This window comes from Aythya ferina (genome assembly GCF_964211825.1).
Source record: "Aythya ferina genome assembly, chromosome: 9".
NCBI classification, from domain to species: Eukaryota; Metazoa; Chordata; class Aves; order Anseriformes; family Anatidae; genus Aythya; species Aythya ferina.
Window position 1 is genome coordinate 23,485,885 of NC_140305.1, and position 16,651 is coordinate 23,502,535.

General features: G+C 47.9%; 1 protein-coding gene across 1 annotated transcript in view; it reads left to right on the forward strand.

Moving 5' to 3' along the window:
- Positions 1–16,651, forward strand: part of SLC7A14 (solute carrier family 7 member 14) — a 27,299-nt gene continuing 10,648 nt past the window's right edge. Inside the window, exons 1-4 of the mRNA XM_084530194.1 lie at positions 1–73; positions 10,204–10,596; positions 14,504–14,740; positions 15,510–15,727. Of these exons, the coding sequence (XP_084386320.1) occupies positions 10,293–10,596; positions 14,504–14,740; positions 15,510–15,727 (759 nt within the window). The 5' untranslated portion in view covers positions 1–73; positions 10,204–10,292. The remainder of the gene's footprint in view (positions 74–10,203; positions 10,597–14,503; positions 14,741–15,509; positions 15,728–16,651) is intronic.

The window sequence follows — 16,651 nt, forward strand, 5'->3', positions numbered from 1 at the left end:
GCCGCCGGTGCCCAGCGCCCCCCCCAGCCGCCTGCAGCAGCGCAGCCGCCCCCGCCGGCCCCCGGAGCCTCCGGTGAGTGCCCAAAAGGCCGGGGGGGGAGACAGGGACAGGGGATGGAGAGTGCTGGGGAGGTAAAAAGGGAAGAGGCACTGCGCTGCCCCTCGCTGGGGGGGGCTCCTCTTGCGGTCCCGGCTCCTCCGCAGAGCCCCCGAGGTGCGGAGCGCTCCCGGAGATGCTGGGGCATCACCGAGCCGGGGGGGGCTGATGGTATGGGGCTGGTGGGGAAGGGTGGGAAAAGAAAGGGAGAGAAGGGGTGAACCCCCCCCGGGGTGGTCCGGGGGGATGCGGAGCCCCGGGGCCAGGCGTGGGGACCGGGCGCTGTCCCCGGTGCTGGAGCCCCGCCGGCAGAAGTGGCTCCGAGTCGGGGCCCGGTGCTGGAGTTGGGCATCCTCGGTACCCCAGCCCCCCCCGGTCACTGCTTGTCCATGGCACAGGGGGGTTTGGGGGCGCCCGACAGCCCCCGCTGGGTGCGCTTGTGCTGCGCCTCATGGAACAGCCCCATCGCCTTTCTGGGAATCACTTCCCTGCTTGGGTTCCGTGGCCTATTAAATGCTAGTTTAGACAGATCGACTCGGTGCCTTCCCGCGACAGCCCGTGCATACGGAGCCCTAATATAGGGCTTCCGAAACCAGCACGGGCTCTGGGGAGGGCTGGGAAGCAGCCTTACTCCTGTCAGCCCCGGAGAAGACTCTCAGCTCAAAAGGGCCGCGTCTGATTTAATCTAGCATATTAACTAATTAATCCTCCCAGCGCCCCTAAGTAGTAGGTAAGGACATTTTAGCATGCCAAGGCGTTTGTTTAATTGCCCAAAAGCTGTCATGAGATTGAAAGTCTGATTGCTACAGATATTTACATAGACTCCTTTTATCGGCACACACAAGGCATATGACTTACCGTAGTTGAACAACACGTTGTAAACAAACAAAAAAACCGAACAAGCCAAAAGCAATACTAGAGTGAGCAGTTACCTAGATTAAACCAACTAATTGGCTGTTCTTAAAACATTAAGCTCCGTGGGGAATCCGTGCTGCGTGACAGCAGGGAAGTAAGGGGTTCTTGTGGGGATCTGAGGCCCCAGTGCTGTTCCCCATTTTCATCTGTCGAAGGTGTTACACTTTGCCAGCAAAACAGAGACTGATGAGGGGTAAATGATGCAGATGAAGCAGCCTGGGTCCACTCAAAGTAAAGTCAAATGTACAGTAAATATCTGAGAAGATAGAAAGGAGGCAATGTGTACAATATGTATTGATTTAGTTAAAGTTAAAAAAAAAAAAAAAAAGTATGAGCAGTTGAGGAGAACTGAGGCCAAAAAGGCCTCATAAAGCTGCTGTTCAGCAAGGAGAGATATGACAAGGAAATTTTACCTCTGTCTTTGGCAATTGAGACTGCTAGGATGCAGTAGATATTAACAAAAATTACATTAAAATTGGAGTTCAAAAAAAGGAAGAAAAGCCAAAGCTTGAAAGTACTGGAGAAAAGGCCTTATAATGGAAGAACTCCAGCACCTGGTCAATTTGATTCATTAAAAAAGAGGGTGGGAGGTGACTTGATTCACAAATCTAAGAGCCTTTACAGAAAGAAATTACCAGGCACTGAGTTACTTCTCCATCTGTCAAAGAAAGGCACGGCATGAATTAGTGCTGAGATGCTAAAGCCAAAACATTCTGATTTAAGTGAGGGCTCACATTTTTGAACAGTGGAGGGCTGATGACCTGATGAAGGAGCTATCAGAAAACCTGCTGGACTCTCCATCTGTTTATGTCAAGACTTGACGTTCTCCCAAATGATGCAACTTAGCCAAAGCAAGTCATTTGGCTCCCTGCAGGATTAATTGCATGGAAGCTAATGGCTAATTCAGACAAAATGAACTCAGTGGACTTAATGGTGCCTTTGATCCCTCATTCTCCTGGTCAGGCACAGGGGCGTACAGCTCTGCTCCCAGGTGCCCCAGCCTCCCCTCTCGGCAAGCACAATATTCCCAGGGGGAGTTTTAGCCATGTACTGAGAGCAGAACAAATGAGTGACCAACTTGAATTTTGAAAACCCCAATTTATTTATTTATTTTTTTCAACTTGCCTCATTAATTAACTCTCCCTAAAGAGGATCCCTTTCTTTGTGTGCTTTGCAGTGAAGTGAAGCAATTTACAACGTAAATCATTTTCCTTGGGGATTCAGTCATGACTCCTAAGTGAAGACATAACTTAGCCTTCTCTAGATATATATATTTTTTAAGATCATGTGAAAATGATGAAAATTCATTGTTTATGAAATTCCAGAGTCTCAGATGGGATCGTATCAACAAGGATCACAATCCAAAATATTTTAAAGGGTATATGTATAGGTTCACTTAACACTGCTTCCTTTTTGAAGCACAAGACAGTCTGCTCAGTTCTGAGATCATTTACATATAATAAGATTTCATCCATCTTCCTTTGAAGGCATCAGGAGTTTTTCTAAAAAATTCATTGAGAATAGGACCACTTTTCACTGAGTAAATTAATATCTTTCCTGTGAAGACCTGTAGCTTTCAAACGTGGCATGAGCTTATAGAGATGTAAATACAGACCCAGGCTCTTCATGGAAAAAAATGGTTATGATGGTAACAGGGTAGTCTGTATGAGGATTTGCTTAGTCCCTCAGATTTCTTAGCCCCCAAATAGTTAAAACTTTGCCTTCAGAGCACCTAAGCTATTAAGATGCTCATAATGTGTATATTGAACCAGCACGTTGTTGTTTGGCTCTCTCTATAAAGCATAATGACATGGTTGGGCCCAAACCTGTAATTTTTGTGAGAGACAGTAGATCTAGGGTGCAAAAGGGTCCTGTCAAGAAATATAGGAAGCATTTTAAGCTGATTCCTACAGATGAAATCCTGGCCAGAGTCTTGCCTCAGCCCAGGGTGGCTGCTGAAGTCATTAAACCACCCACTATGTAATTGGAGCAGATTCCAGCTTAGATCCGTGAGCCACAGAAACTCATCACCTTTTCTTTTTTCTTTTTTTTTTTTTTTCTATTTGAAAGCAATGAGATGTAGCAAAGTTATGGTTGTCTACTGGAAAGTGCCTTCTAGTACTGAGCAATTTTTCTTCTTGTATACGTCTCCTGTGGCTCATCAGATAGCAGCCCTAGACTCCACGGTCATCGTCACGGGGCTCAGCCAGGGCTGGGTGCTCCAGCTGGTGCTGAGGCTGCCACCGCAGCCGATCCCTTGCTGTCACCTCAATGGAACGGCCCTAGGAGAAAACTATTCTTTCCTTGCAATAAGACTGTCAGAGAGGAGCCCAAGCACTTAGGAAACAAAAACAGTGGGGTGGAGCCACACCACACGTGATTCTATTGTTTCTGTTCCTCTGCATGATGGCCATATCAATAATTTACTGAACAACATCACACAATAAATTGAATCTACCTGGCAGGTGAACAAACAGAGAGCAGGTTTTTCAAATGCTGCATCATAATTTTGGGAGTACGGAGTTAGAGGGGCAAGCGGTTTGCTGCTTACAGGGAAAGGGATTATTGCTGGAAGAGTTCCTGCTGTTATGCCACAAGTGTCTACAGGGGGATGTGTGTTTAAACTTCATGTAAATATTAAAAAACAAGCTGGATCCACAAGTAAACAGGGTTTGGGTGCTGGCCCTCAGTAGCCACCAACTCTTGCTGCCCGCACTTGTCAGTGACTGGGATGTAAGTCAGTGCTTTGATCAGCTCCTCCTGTAGGTCCTCATCTCCCCTGGTGCTGTCTGGGTCTTTCTTGGCAAAGTCCTTCAGCACACGCTTAAACCTGAGGCTGGAGCCACCCCCATGTGTTTAGAGGCTGCTTGCACATCTGGGCACGTTTCACCGGCAACAGCTTGATTAAATCTTCGCTTTAAGCATGTGCCCAAGAGCATTATTGAACCAGGTCTTAATGACCACAGCAATAATATTTCAGCAACTCTATTCAATTCAGTTTTAAGGGAGGCTGAGACAAAGTACACGGTTAGCTAGCAGGGCTTCAATGGCAACCAAATTTTAAGCTAGAGATAACCATGTTTGCTCGTGTTGATTCCCTTGCTACTCAAGGACATCTCCAGACAGTTTGTTTGCCTTACTCAGGAGTACTATAGCACCCTAATTTTTGAGCTATTAGCATTTTTAAGAACACATCCTTCTTCATTTAATTCTGCTCCACAAGAAGCATCCTATATGCTGATGTAGTCTTAGTTGCACATTCATAACTCACTTGTTGGGAAATGTCAAAAAGCACTCATGCTACAGCACAAGGTATTACTCACACCACACACTGCTGAGGTGTTGCAGTGCATTTGCCTGACTTATGATGATAAATGACTAAACACGGAAAATCTCTTATAAATCATCTTCTTTGATCAACTTGTGTCCACATTACTCATGTAATCAGTTTTGTTGAAATGCAGGAGGATTACTCATGTAAGGCAGGGATTTTTTGTCCTAGCGAATAATAATAATAAGCAGCCAAATGTGTAATAGAAGCAGCAGGAGCTGCTATTCACTTCCTTAGATGTGCGTTGAATCTACCTCACACTTCTGTTGAGGAATTTAGTGACACGGGCTGCAACCACCCAAATTGCCCTGCAAGCTCTTGGCTGCCTTTTCCATATGGAAAAAGCCTGCTGATTTGCATCTACTACTGCTGCTGCTGCTTCTGGAGGCTTCAGGAGGCTCTGGACTGAAGAATGCCTCTTTCCAGCTCCTTCTGGGGAATGTATTTCTCTGAGAACCTCTCCTGCATTAATTAGCTAATAGACAAAATCATGGAAACAGGGCAGTGAGGCATAATCAATTACACTTGTATAACTGCTGATGGAACACGATAACTAATTAATGAGACCCTGTGCACATACAAAAGAGAAATGCATTTGAAAGCCAGCAGGAGCTGCACCATGCGTGTAAGCCTGATGTGTTTACAGCGCAGAAGACCAGAGTCCTGCTAATTTATTTCATGGAAGGGCTTTGCAGAGAGCCACAAAAACTGGTGGTGAGAGTCGGGAGGAAAAACCAGTTTCTTAGTGGGGAATAAAGGAATCTCTATAAAAAGAGCAATCTTTAAAATAGAAGTAGAAACTTAAAAACAGTGGATTTTCAGATCCCACATATGATATACAGGTCATTATTTTTTTCTGGTTTGGACAACAAACCTTAGAGTTACATCAGTACTTTACTGAAAAATGTAATTTGTATTTTTGCCACTGAAATTCAAAACGGTATCCTGAAATGAAATAAGTTGTCATGATGATGCATCAGCCAGACTTTGCAACAGTAAAAATCCATTTTGTTTAGAGAGGCTCACACATTAATAAGTAACTCGCTCTGTGAATTATGTCAAATGAAGAAAGCTCTCATGGCTGGCCTGGAGCAAACCGTAATGACTTTCATTCTATGGCACAAAAGTATGGATCTGCAGAGGAAGAAAAAGAAAGTGTAACCAAGTAATTACAACGGCTTCCTCCTGCATGTTATTAAAGCAAAGACATTTTTAAAATGAATGTTGTTCTGTCTGGTAACCCAGGTCTAAGCAATTCACTGATAGAAAGGCAGCCCTGGTCCTCTATGGCAGTGGGATGTGTTACAGAAAGCGTGTATCTCACCCAAGCAGTAATTACTGAAAATATAACCCAGGAAAAACCATGGAGCTGCAAATACAAGGCAATATTGCTGTGGCACTGAGACCAGGCTGCTCACTATGGTCCCCAAAAGGTGCCCACACAGCTGTTGTGAGCGGCTGTGGTCAGAACCAGAGGCTGTAAAGTACGTGCTGGTGTTGGTGGTCCTGGGTGCCCCCTCCACAGAGCTTTAGCACTTGAATTTTGGAGGGCAACATGTCAATCCCCGTGGGACAGCCTCAGGCTGTGCCCCCCAGCCCGCTTCAGGGGTCTCATTTCTCTGACTGTCCCGTGGCTCTGACAGGGGAGGCCGTATCTGAGAACCTCGAGCTTTTGGGCTTTGAATGTGAAGTCAGGCAGCTGCGGCAAACGGGGGTTTAAATGTGCACGGCACCGTGGGCGTCCTTTTGCAGATCACCCTGCAACATTGCTTTCAACAGGATCTGGCTAGAGGAGCATCAGTCGTTTTTAGTGTGGTTTCTCTGCAGCTTCCTTAGAAAACCTGACTGAATTAACCACTTGTGCACTTTTGAAAGGGAGCTGCGTTCTGCATTTACTGAGGGAGAAATAAATTTAGTTATTTCATGTGGTCTCATCATGCTCATAGACGGAGCCTGCCAGCGTAGTTCCAAGAAGTTCCTGGTTCCCCATCTTCTGCTCAGCTCACCCATCTACTGATTTGTCATTTCCCTGCATTAGCAGCATCATTATGTTTTTTAAGGCTTTTACTTTGCCATCTCAAGACAACAATGACAAACTAGACCTTTTTAGAAATGTGCAAATTGATTATACCTCTTTCTCCATAACTATTTTTTATTTTTTTATTTTTTTTTCCTCCTGTTGGTTAAATAGCTTTTTGCAAACACAAATGGAGCCCTTCATGCATATTGCATTACTTACAGCACTGCATCACAGATGGCTGTGTCTGCCATCAGCGTCCTGCTCTTGGTCCTACACTGCTCTGCACCACGCAGAGTCACTGCTACCTGTACAAAAAGGGTGGAAAAATGCAAAACCAGAATGCCGGCATAGGTGCCCAAATATCTAATTGGTTAATTAGCTTTGGAAGTGGCTGCAAGCCATGAAGGAGGCCATTCTAGTTTGACTCTTTCTTGTATTGGAGACAGGAATACAAAGTTTAAGGACTCCTGAATGTGCTCTGGATGTGTGGCACCCTTGCCTTATGCCTTTGGCCAAGTTAAATAACTCCCCTTTTATTATGTTTACTTCTCAAAAGAAGATAATGGGCTTTGGCCATCTTGCAGCAACATTAACATTGGTAAAGCACCTAAAATAACACAGATGAAAGCAGCACAGAAAAATGTGGTTTGACCCCTCCAATTCCATTTTGCTCTGAAGACACACAGAAAAAAAAAAAAAAAAAAAAGGAAAAAAAAAAAGGAAAAAAAAAGAACCTGGTTTTTAGTAGATACAACACAAATTTGCACTTAAACCTAAAATACGTCGCTATTTTTATTTAGCGAGAATTTTAGTTTTAAATAACCACAGCTCCACTTGAATTTCTCAAATAGAGGTAAAAAAACAGAGAGTAAAAAAACAAAACAAAACAAAACACAAATTATCTGCAAAGGCAGAGGGCAGATGCTGAAGCTGGACGATGTGAGTGGTGGCAGGGACCAGCCTGAGCGCTTGGCTCCGTGCCGGGCTCTCCTGGTCATGGCAGCGGGCTGCAGGCAGCGGCAGCACCAGTTGTGGCAGGGGCAGCCTGGCTGGGGCCTGAGGCTGTAAAAACAAGCGCACGAAACCCCAAATCTGAATGCACTGGCGATGAAAACAGCAGCATGACGAGCAGCCCGGCAGACGCATCCCTCTGGTCCGCGGCCGCCTGACACTGACGTCATTTCTCTCCCCGCTGTAGGGGCTGAAATGGGAATGAGCATCTCGTGTCTGCTCCCACCACTCTGCCTCACAGATACCAGCCTGGTAATTAAAAGGAAAACAACAAAGGGGGCAGGGAAGCGAGGCTAGCAAGGCTTTTTCTCTCTCACTTTCTCTTCTCCTGCATCTCGGGTTGCAGCGGTTTGCTGCCAGCCTCCCGCGCTGCTGTCCCTGCGGGTGATGCTGCAGCACGCAGCCCCTGCATGGGGTGGGCAGGGGGCCCAGGGCAAGAACGCTGTCATTGGAGGGGGCATCGGGGTGTTCCTGACTCTCTCCAGATTTCTGTCCCCGTCTCACCGAGCACTAGGGCACCTCCAAGCCCAGGGTGATGAGGTAACTTTGCTCTGGCTCTGACATTCATCTTAATGAGTGCCCCTGACAGCCTCCCCATCGATACACCAACAGGAGCTCTGGTTTCTAATTCATCACCATCGACGTTCTGCTCCTTGTATTCCCGGCATTATTTAGCAGAGGACCTTGCTTAGGGACCCTCTGGCGACCCCCTGGGCAGATGGGATTAATTAACACAAGGGTGAGATGAGGCATCCTGAGGGATGAGCTGGGGGTGATGAGGACGGCAGCTTTAGGTCAGGAAAACTTTGGCGCAGAACCAGAGGCTTTGAAGGATGCACGCCTGTAAACTGCAAGGCCTCTCCTTCCGACTTGATTGCTGTTTTAGTTAATTTACCCTAATGAAGAAGAGTGTTGTGGTACAAACAGTAGTTGCTAACAAGCGCGCGGTGGCAGCAGTGTGAGCAGAGCCGGGCCGGCCCTCGCTGCTGCGCCAGTGCTACTGCAGCCTCCCCTCGGCCTCCCCTCAGCCTCTGTGTGTGTAACAAGGAGAGCAGACAGCAGCCACGAGGAAAACCGCTCTCTCCTCCTGGCTGTGGATTTAACCCAGTCTCTCAAGGCTTCAAAATTTGCATAGTCGTGGAATGGATGAATCGCAGAGCAGCGCCTGCGCATCAGCCTCACCAAAAAGCTCTCCCTGACTGCCGGTTGCTTTGCAGTGTCTTTTGAGGTGTCAGTGAAGCAGGGCAGAAAATGAGTTGTCCCTGCCCCAGGTAAACCTTAAATAAACCTTGTCCATCCATGAGATGTTTTATGGCTGCAGGTGGGGTGAGAGTCTGTTCCCAAGCTGCCGAGCAGCAATATGTCGATCTCACTTAAACACCTGGAATAGTTTCCAATAATCGCTTTGATCGAATGTAGCTGCAATTATGAAGTGATTTCATTTCAGCTGATTTTGAGGCTTTTCACCTGGTGGCTCAAGAGGGCCTGTGTGTGCCATGGTCTCAGCCTGGGCTTGTCCAGCAACCCCGGCCAGAAAAGGATGTCTTTTTTTTTTCCATTCAAACTGCAGGAGGAAATTGCACAGAGATTAGGGCGTCTGGGTTGCAGCAGTTCAAAAAACAGAAACGTTTGCCCAATTCCCTGGCTAATTGAGGTCCATTTGGTGCAAACCTAAACATAGTGACCTGAGTCCTTCTAACTCAAATAGGAGCATTCATAAAGGCACACTAAGGAAAACAAAAAAATAAAGGATGGGACACAGTCAAGTGAAGTGTAACAACACCTCTTTGCCAGCCTATACTTTAGAGATGCTGTGTGACAGCTGTGGAGAAAAGAAGGATGAATTTGAGGTGGAGATCACTTTGGTTAGACGAGTTCATTGTCCCATGGCTAAAATGCAGCCCCAGAGGTGCCAGCACATGGGCATACGGCTCTGAAGCAGCCATACCCAGTTTTTATTTTCATCCCAAAGGTGCACATTTGATCAAGAGTGGTATCTATTTTTTGTTATTATTATTCTTAGGTAGAACATGGATGGTAACTCAAAGTAAGAATCAGCGCAATTTGGACTGTGATCAACCAAGACATGAAATGAATGCTGTGCTTTATTCAATAAACTCCAGCAAGACAAGGCTGCCAGGTAGACACAGTGTAATTTGTTTTGGATGTAAAGATGGAAAAAATAATTGTTTTGTCTCTGAGGTAATAATAATAAAAAAAGATTTCTGCATTAACAGGAAGGAAACTGTCAGGCTACAATTCATCTTAAATAAACCATTTTTCCTTTTTCCTTGTTTTAGTATGCAGAGATTGTCAATTCTGATTATTTTGCTCAAAGTCAAGAAGTCATCACATGTCACTGGGAAGTCATTTCTGCTTGCCTGAGAACTATGCAGTTTGTTAAAAAACAAGAGAAAGAGAGGGCAGAGAAAGGGCAGTGTCTGAACAGTGCTTGAGAATATGAGTGAAGATGAAAAAGCACAAGATAATTCATGATTTAGAAGACGATCTTATGATTTGGAAGGCATAATGGCCATTTAGAGCAGATGGGTTCAGGCAGCATAATGCTGAAGTATTAAAAGATGACTGCAGCAGCCGCGGTGCTGCTGAGCTTCTCTCTGGGTTTCATTCAGCTCTGCAAGACCCCAAAGCTTCTTGCTGCTGCTCCAAAAGCCCATCTCTTCTCTTCGCAAAGCTCCTCCGGGGCTGGAGACCAGTCAGCAAGCAGCTCACGGCCCCACGTTGGTCTCTCCCAATGTGGCACAACCCCTCTTCCTTCACTATTTCATCTAAAAACCACGTTATGAGGGTGTTTTCTCTCTCTTGCAGCCGGGCCGTAGAGCGGGAGGAACCAGGGCACTGGGATGCAGCCGCAGCCCTGAGCGTGGATCCATCCAGGAGCTCCTCCAGCCGCAGCCATGAGCGGCCTGGTCTCGCGCCTGGACCCGCGGCGGGTGCCCTGGGGGGCCGCGGGCCATGCCCTGCGCACCCGCGTCCTGCGCACCAAGCCCGTGGAGTCGATGCTGGAGGGCACGGGGACGGCTGCCGGCCAGGGAGCCCGTCTGGCCAAGGTCCTCACCACCCTGGACCTCATCTCCCTCGGCGTCGGCAGCTGCGTGGGCACCGGCATGTACGTGGTGTCCGGCCTGGTGGCCAAGGAGATGGCAGGGCCCGGGGTCATCGTTTCCTTCATCATCGCCGCCGTCGCCTCCATTTTGTCAGGTGAGCGGCGCGGGCGGCTGTTGTGCGTGGGGCACTGCCCCGAGCACCTGCTGGCTGCTCTAGGGGGGTGGACGCTCCTTCACGTGCTGCCACGGGCCAGCAGCCTGCAATGACCCACTGATGGCTTACCGTGGGTTGTATCCTGTGCTTAATGCACTTAAAGCCACCAGGGAGAGCTTTGCTGCGTGTGGTCAGGGCAGAGCATGGCCACGGCACAGGGATGGAGCTTGTGGGAGCCCTGCCTCGATGGGAGGGATGTCAGCGGCTTGTGCAGCACCGGGTCTGCCTTCTCTTGTTGTGGACGTTACTGGCGGTTAAACAACCCCTCAGATAGTTTTGGAGCTGATTTTGTTGGCTCCTATTCACTCAGGATCACTCTTTGAGTTTCCAAAAAGACAAACAAACAGAGCAATCTGCGGAGAGGGAGGAATTATATATTTTAGTGAAAAGTCAGTGAATTCCATCGCCTCCTGTGACCCCAGCTGAGCATATGGCCCGAGCTGCAGTTTCCACATGAAGCCAGTCCTGCTGGCGTTTGTCCTTTCCAGATCAGCGCTAACGCGATGATGTGATGTCCCCGCTCTCCCTGCTAGCAGGGCTCTGCCTGCTGTGTCAGTCTGGCGTCCTGCTTTTTCCTGAGCAGGAAACCCTGAGTCAGTGGCAGAGGACTTGAGTACCAGACGGGAATGACCCAGCTCTGCTTTTCAAGACTGTCGTGCTTTCATCATTGCCCGCCTCCCATTTCATGGTTCAAACCAAGTGCAAGCAGAGCAACCCGGTGAGCCTGGGCAGGTCTCCTCTGAGCAAACACACCGCCCTCCAAAATGGGGCTTTTTCCCCCAAGCCGTGGGTCCTGCCCCGCGACAGGGTGCTTCTGCTGCCCCCGCAGCCCACGGCTCTGCCACTCCCAGCTCCACTTTCATCTCCCCTTGCTTGTGTAGCCCTGGGAACGTGCTTTCCCAAGGATGCGGTGTTTTCATAGTCTCCTTGGCTGCTTCATCACTGGCGCTGCTGTTGTTTGTAACAGCAGCGTGTTTTTGGCAAGTGAAACCCAGCAAGGGCTCGGAAACGGAGTTTGGAGCTTCCCAGCGGTGCTGCAAGGCCCCAGTTCCACGAAAACTTGGGGATCATTTTTGTGAACGGGAGTGCCACTGAATTTGATGGTGTTACTTGAGGCAGCATTTGCAGGCTGTTTGCACAATTGCTGTTTTTGTGTGGTTTTCTTGGAGGCCAGTTTCCCACAGGGACCAAACGCAGCTCCTCACGCTGGAAGGGTTTGGGCTCTGCCCTTGCATCCCTTTGCTCTCTCACAAGTACAGGACAGGTTTGTTACAGCTCTACCCATGGATTCACGTTTAATTTCACAGTTTTATTATCACCATTACACTACAGATAAAGCAGGGATTACTGAGATAAAATCTGCTCCCTGATAAATTACTGTATTATCTTCTTTTTTAAGCAGTACACAGTGAGGGAAGTGCTGTGAACCCCTCTTCTGCTGGAGGACCTGTAGCATCACAAAGTGGTTTGACTAATGCCAGCTGGCACGGTCAGTGGCAGTGGGATGGGAGGCAGAGCTTGCATCTTGTATCCCCTGGGCTGGTACCACACGCTGTGATAAAAATTAGTTTATTTTCTTAATGTATGCTGATACCTAATGCAGATATAGCCAACATGTTGCGGTACCCAATGCACAGAGAAAGATTACCCTTCTATTTTGGGATCCTTGTAGTGTAATTGAAGACTCAAACATTTTATACATATTAATGTCTCTGCTTTGCTGCTATCACTCTGCATCAATAACAATCCTCTTTAGGCCTTATCTTGTCATTGGCTAAAAGTAGAGCTGCCACCAAGAAAGATTATATGATTTTAAGGCCTTCAAAGAAAGAAACCAGATACTTGTCCCCATCAGAGCACCTGTTTCATAAATCATTCAGGCCTGCAGTTATCTGTGAATGCCTTACCTTTGCAGAGTGCATGCATTTTTAATCAGCTTTGAATAATGACTGCGTGGGGAGGGTTGATCGGTACATCTTGTTGCTCCTGCAGTTGGGCCAGCCTTACAGAAATCAGCTTTTGAAGAGTTGCATTGAAAAGCACAGCCAGCATCATGCGTGCAAGCTAAAGAGAGAATGGAATGTACAAAGCCCCTATAACAGGACAAGAAACACACCCAAATTAAGCTCAGGGATCCAATAATTTTGTGTCTGTGCCATGTAATAAGTGCACTTACAGCAAGAGCAGCAAGCTCACAAACTTTTTATAAATTATTCATTCCTCTTTATCTACTGAACTGATTGCAAACTTGAAGCAATTATTATCTTCAGAACAGAGCACGGTGGTTGAGACAGAACTCAGTAATTAGTACGTGTTTACACAATGACAATAACATCCCGACGCCGTTAAGGTGTGTGACACTGCTGAGCAGGGAGGCAGGGCAGCAAAGCTGAGCTGGGGTCGCAGGGATGGGGACAGGCGGCGTGCCCTCCCAGCACTCATACTGACTAATATCCTGGGAATTTCTAAGTCCATCCACAACTTCTAAATAAAATTTGCTGGTTGTTTTAAGACAGCAATGTGTCGGGGTCAGGTTTTTTATTGAAAAGTATCCTGACATAGTAAGTACACAAGGAGTTTGGTGAGTACTAAAGTCCACCGAAATCTTCTCCCAGACTGTTCCAGTTAAATACCCTGCACTACTCTGAAGATGCTCATAGTCCATCCTCCAGCAGGTCTCACTGCAGCCACCACTCTCCCACGAGCCCCAGGGCTATGGTGGCTCCTGCAGCTTCAAGTGCTGGGATCTTGTTGGCATATTTGCACCACAAATAATACATCTGAAGGAACCATTGTTGGGAAAAAATCTCAGGAAAAAATGGCAAAAAAAAATCATTGTACAGTGCCACTATGGGATGAGGAGGCAGAGAAGTCTGTCACCAGTGTAGCTACTGTATGAAAACAGGGCCACCAGGGTAATACCATCAGCAGCAGCACCAGTTCTGCTCCCTGGTGATGAATTTCCCCCAACATCACGGTGTGCCTGCAAGGGGCTGCAGCTGGCTGTGCCGGGGGTGCACGCGGCAGTGAGCTCTTGCTGCAGGGAAGGCTGTGGGTGAAAAGACAAAGCTCTCCCCAGAGCACTGCAGACACTGATTCAACGGCGTGAAAATGAGGCATGGACCTGTGAGAGGGCTCTTCTGCAACAGGCTGTAAATGTTTGGGTGGTTTGAACTGTGTCCTCAAAAAATATCCACTGTAACTTAATTTTAATGGGAAATGGGATGCTTTGGAAGCCCAGAGACTGGGGATGGGGAGTCACCATGGTCTACTGCCATGTCCCTGGGCTCTGATGCTGACTGCAGCCCTTCATAACTCCTGGCACCTCAGGCACTTTTCCCTTAAGTTACTTCATATATTCTCTGCGGGTGCAGAGAAGGGCGACGAAGCTGGTGAGGGGCCTGGAGAACAAGTCCTACGAGGAGCGGCTGAGGGAGCTGGGCTTGTTCAGCCTGGAGAAGAGGAGGCTCAGGGGTGACCTTATTGCTCTTTACAGATACCTTAAAGGAGGCTGTAGAGAGGTGGGGGTTGGCCTGTTCTCCCACGTGCGTGGTGACAGGACGAGGGGGAATGGGCTTAAGTTGAGCCAGGGGAGTTTTAGGTTAGATGTTAGAAAGAACTTCTTTACAGAAAGGGTTGTGAGGCATTGGAACAGGCTGCCCAGGGAAGTGGTGGAGTCACCATCCCTGGAAGTCTTCAAAAGACGCTTAGATGTACAGCTTAGGGATATGGTTTAGTGGAGGGCTGTTAGCGTTAGGTTGGAGGTTGGACTCGATGACCTTGAGGTCTCTTCCAACCTAGAAAATTCTGTGATTCTGTGATTCTGTGATATTTTTTTTCTAAACAGGTGTTTGCTATGCTGAGTTCGGTGTGCGGGTCCCCAAGACCACGGGCTCTGCCTACACCTACAGCTACGTGACGGTGGGCGAATTTGTAGCGTTCTTCATCGGCTGGAACCTCATCCTGGAGTACCTGATCGGCACGGCCGCGGGCGCCAGCGCCCTCAGCAGCATGTTCGACTCGCTGGCCAACCACACCATCAGCCGATGGATGATCAGCAGCGTCGGGACGTTGAACGGGCTGGGTGAGAACCAGGCCGGAGGCACACACGTCTTGCCATGTTTCTTCCACTAATTAGGGCCCCAAAAGTAATTGGAAGCACGTCAGAAGTCAGACATAGATATTAGGTTTCATTCATTATTTACCATCTGTCTGCCTCTGGTACTTTGCCTTTGCATCTGGTCCATGGGCTGGGTTTTGGGGGCCAGAGATACATGATCCCAGTGCTTTGAGCCTCTTTGAACTGAGACAGCATTTAGCAGAATAAATACCCAGAAAAATTAGTCTAATTTTTACTGCTAATGAGCACATTTCCCGGGGCAAGGACTCAGCTTGGTCCTGTTGAAGCACACACGGAGACTCTTAGGAAGTGCCTGTTGAACTAACCTGTTGAAGATCGGTGCTGTGATGGTCCCATGCGACCAGTAACTGTCCACAGCTCCTACCAGTAACAACAGCTAGCTGTCCCATAACCTTGTCACAAAAAGTTAATCTTTGATTGTTTTTTTAATTAATTTTAATTAGCAGATAGACATGTTGCAAACTGGGATCTGATAATTTGTTTGCTGCCCTTCCCAGACTCCTGTGTGTGGAGGCATCAGGATTTCTCAGTTTAATTAAAGAGCTCTACTTCACAGAGGCAGGGCCACCTGGAGACCACCTTTGCAGTGAGATCAAATTGTTCTACAAAACCTCAGGGTCTGAAAATCATTTCTAAAGGCCCCCCCCGATTTTCTGGAGTTGCTTTCTGCAGCTACAGATGAAGAGTTACGCACCTCTTTTCTCTTACCCAGGGAAAGGAGAGGAGTCTTACCCTGACCTTCTTGCTCTGGTCATCGCTGTCATTGTCACCATCATCGTGGCCATGGGAGTAAAGAACTCGGTGGGGCTGAACAACGTGCTCAACGTCATTAACCTGGCAGTCTGGATCTTCATCATGATTGCTGGGCTCTTCTTCGTCAAAGCTGACAACTGGTCCGAAGGGCAATTCCTGCCATTTGGGTGGCCGGGGGTAAGTCCCGTGCATGCAGGCGGTGGGGCACATGGCACCTACATGGTGCCACCCCCCTTCCACACCCTCAGCTTTGCTCACAGGGTACGGACCCTGCTTCCACCTCACTCCCCAAGTCTTGGCCCTGCTAAACCCACCTGCTCTTCGGCCAGAGACCTCCAGCTTCCAGCCCTGCAGGCTCAGAGCCCTCCTTGACCCACCAGACCCCAGGGATACTGCGATGCTTTGCTCGTGTCTCCTGTCATCTCTTAGAATTAACCCTGCTCTTCCCCCAAATTGCATGTGACAGTGTAGCCCAGGAAATGCCACTAATCCTCAGGCTCACCACAGCACGATGCAGTGGCCGATCAAGGAAGGGCACTCAGGAGGAGCTAGCTCAGCCTCTGCGGAGGGGGAGATACTTACGTTGGCTGTTTTTCAACAACAATGTTCTTGAGCATTTGTTTTGAGCACTTCATAATGCCACCTGCCAGTGCTTATTTTATGGATGTTCCCTCAGAGCTTACTGAGAATTTGGACATATTTGGCTTTTTTAGCTTGCTTGCACTGGTTTTTATCCAAGGATGAACAGAGACTGAAAATATCTCAGCTGGCCCAAGCCCAAGATAATTTCTCAGATTTACACTGCTTGACTCCATTGGGGTTTTGTGCAGAAAAATAAGCAAGAAAGCAAAGTAAACCAAGAATTTCAATTACTGAAAGGGTCCCAGGCTGCCATGCAGTCCCTTCACTGCCCTTCGATAAGTCAGTATTTGTCCGCCAGAGCATGGCTGTGAGGAGAAGAGCACTGAGGCCCATTTGAGAGCAGCAGTCAGATTTACCTTTGGACTGTGCTTGGCTTTGTGTGCCATACAATCTGAACCAAAAAAAAGAAAATAGAGAATAGCTGTTTTGCTCTAATTCAACCTAGCAAATATCTCCTGG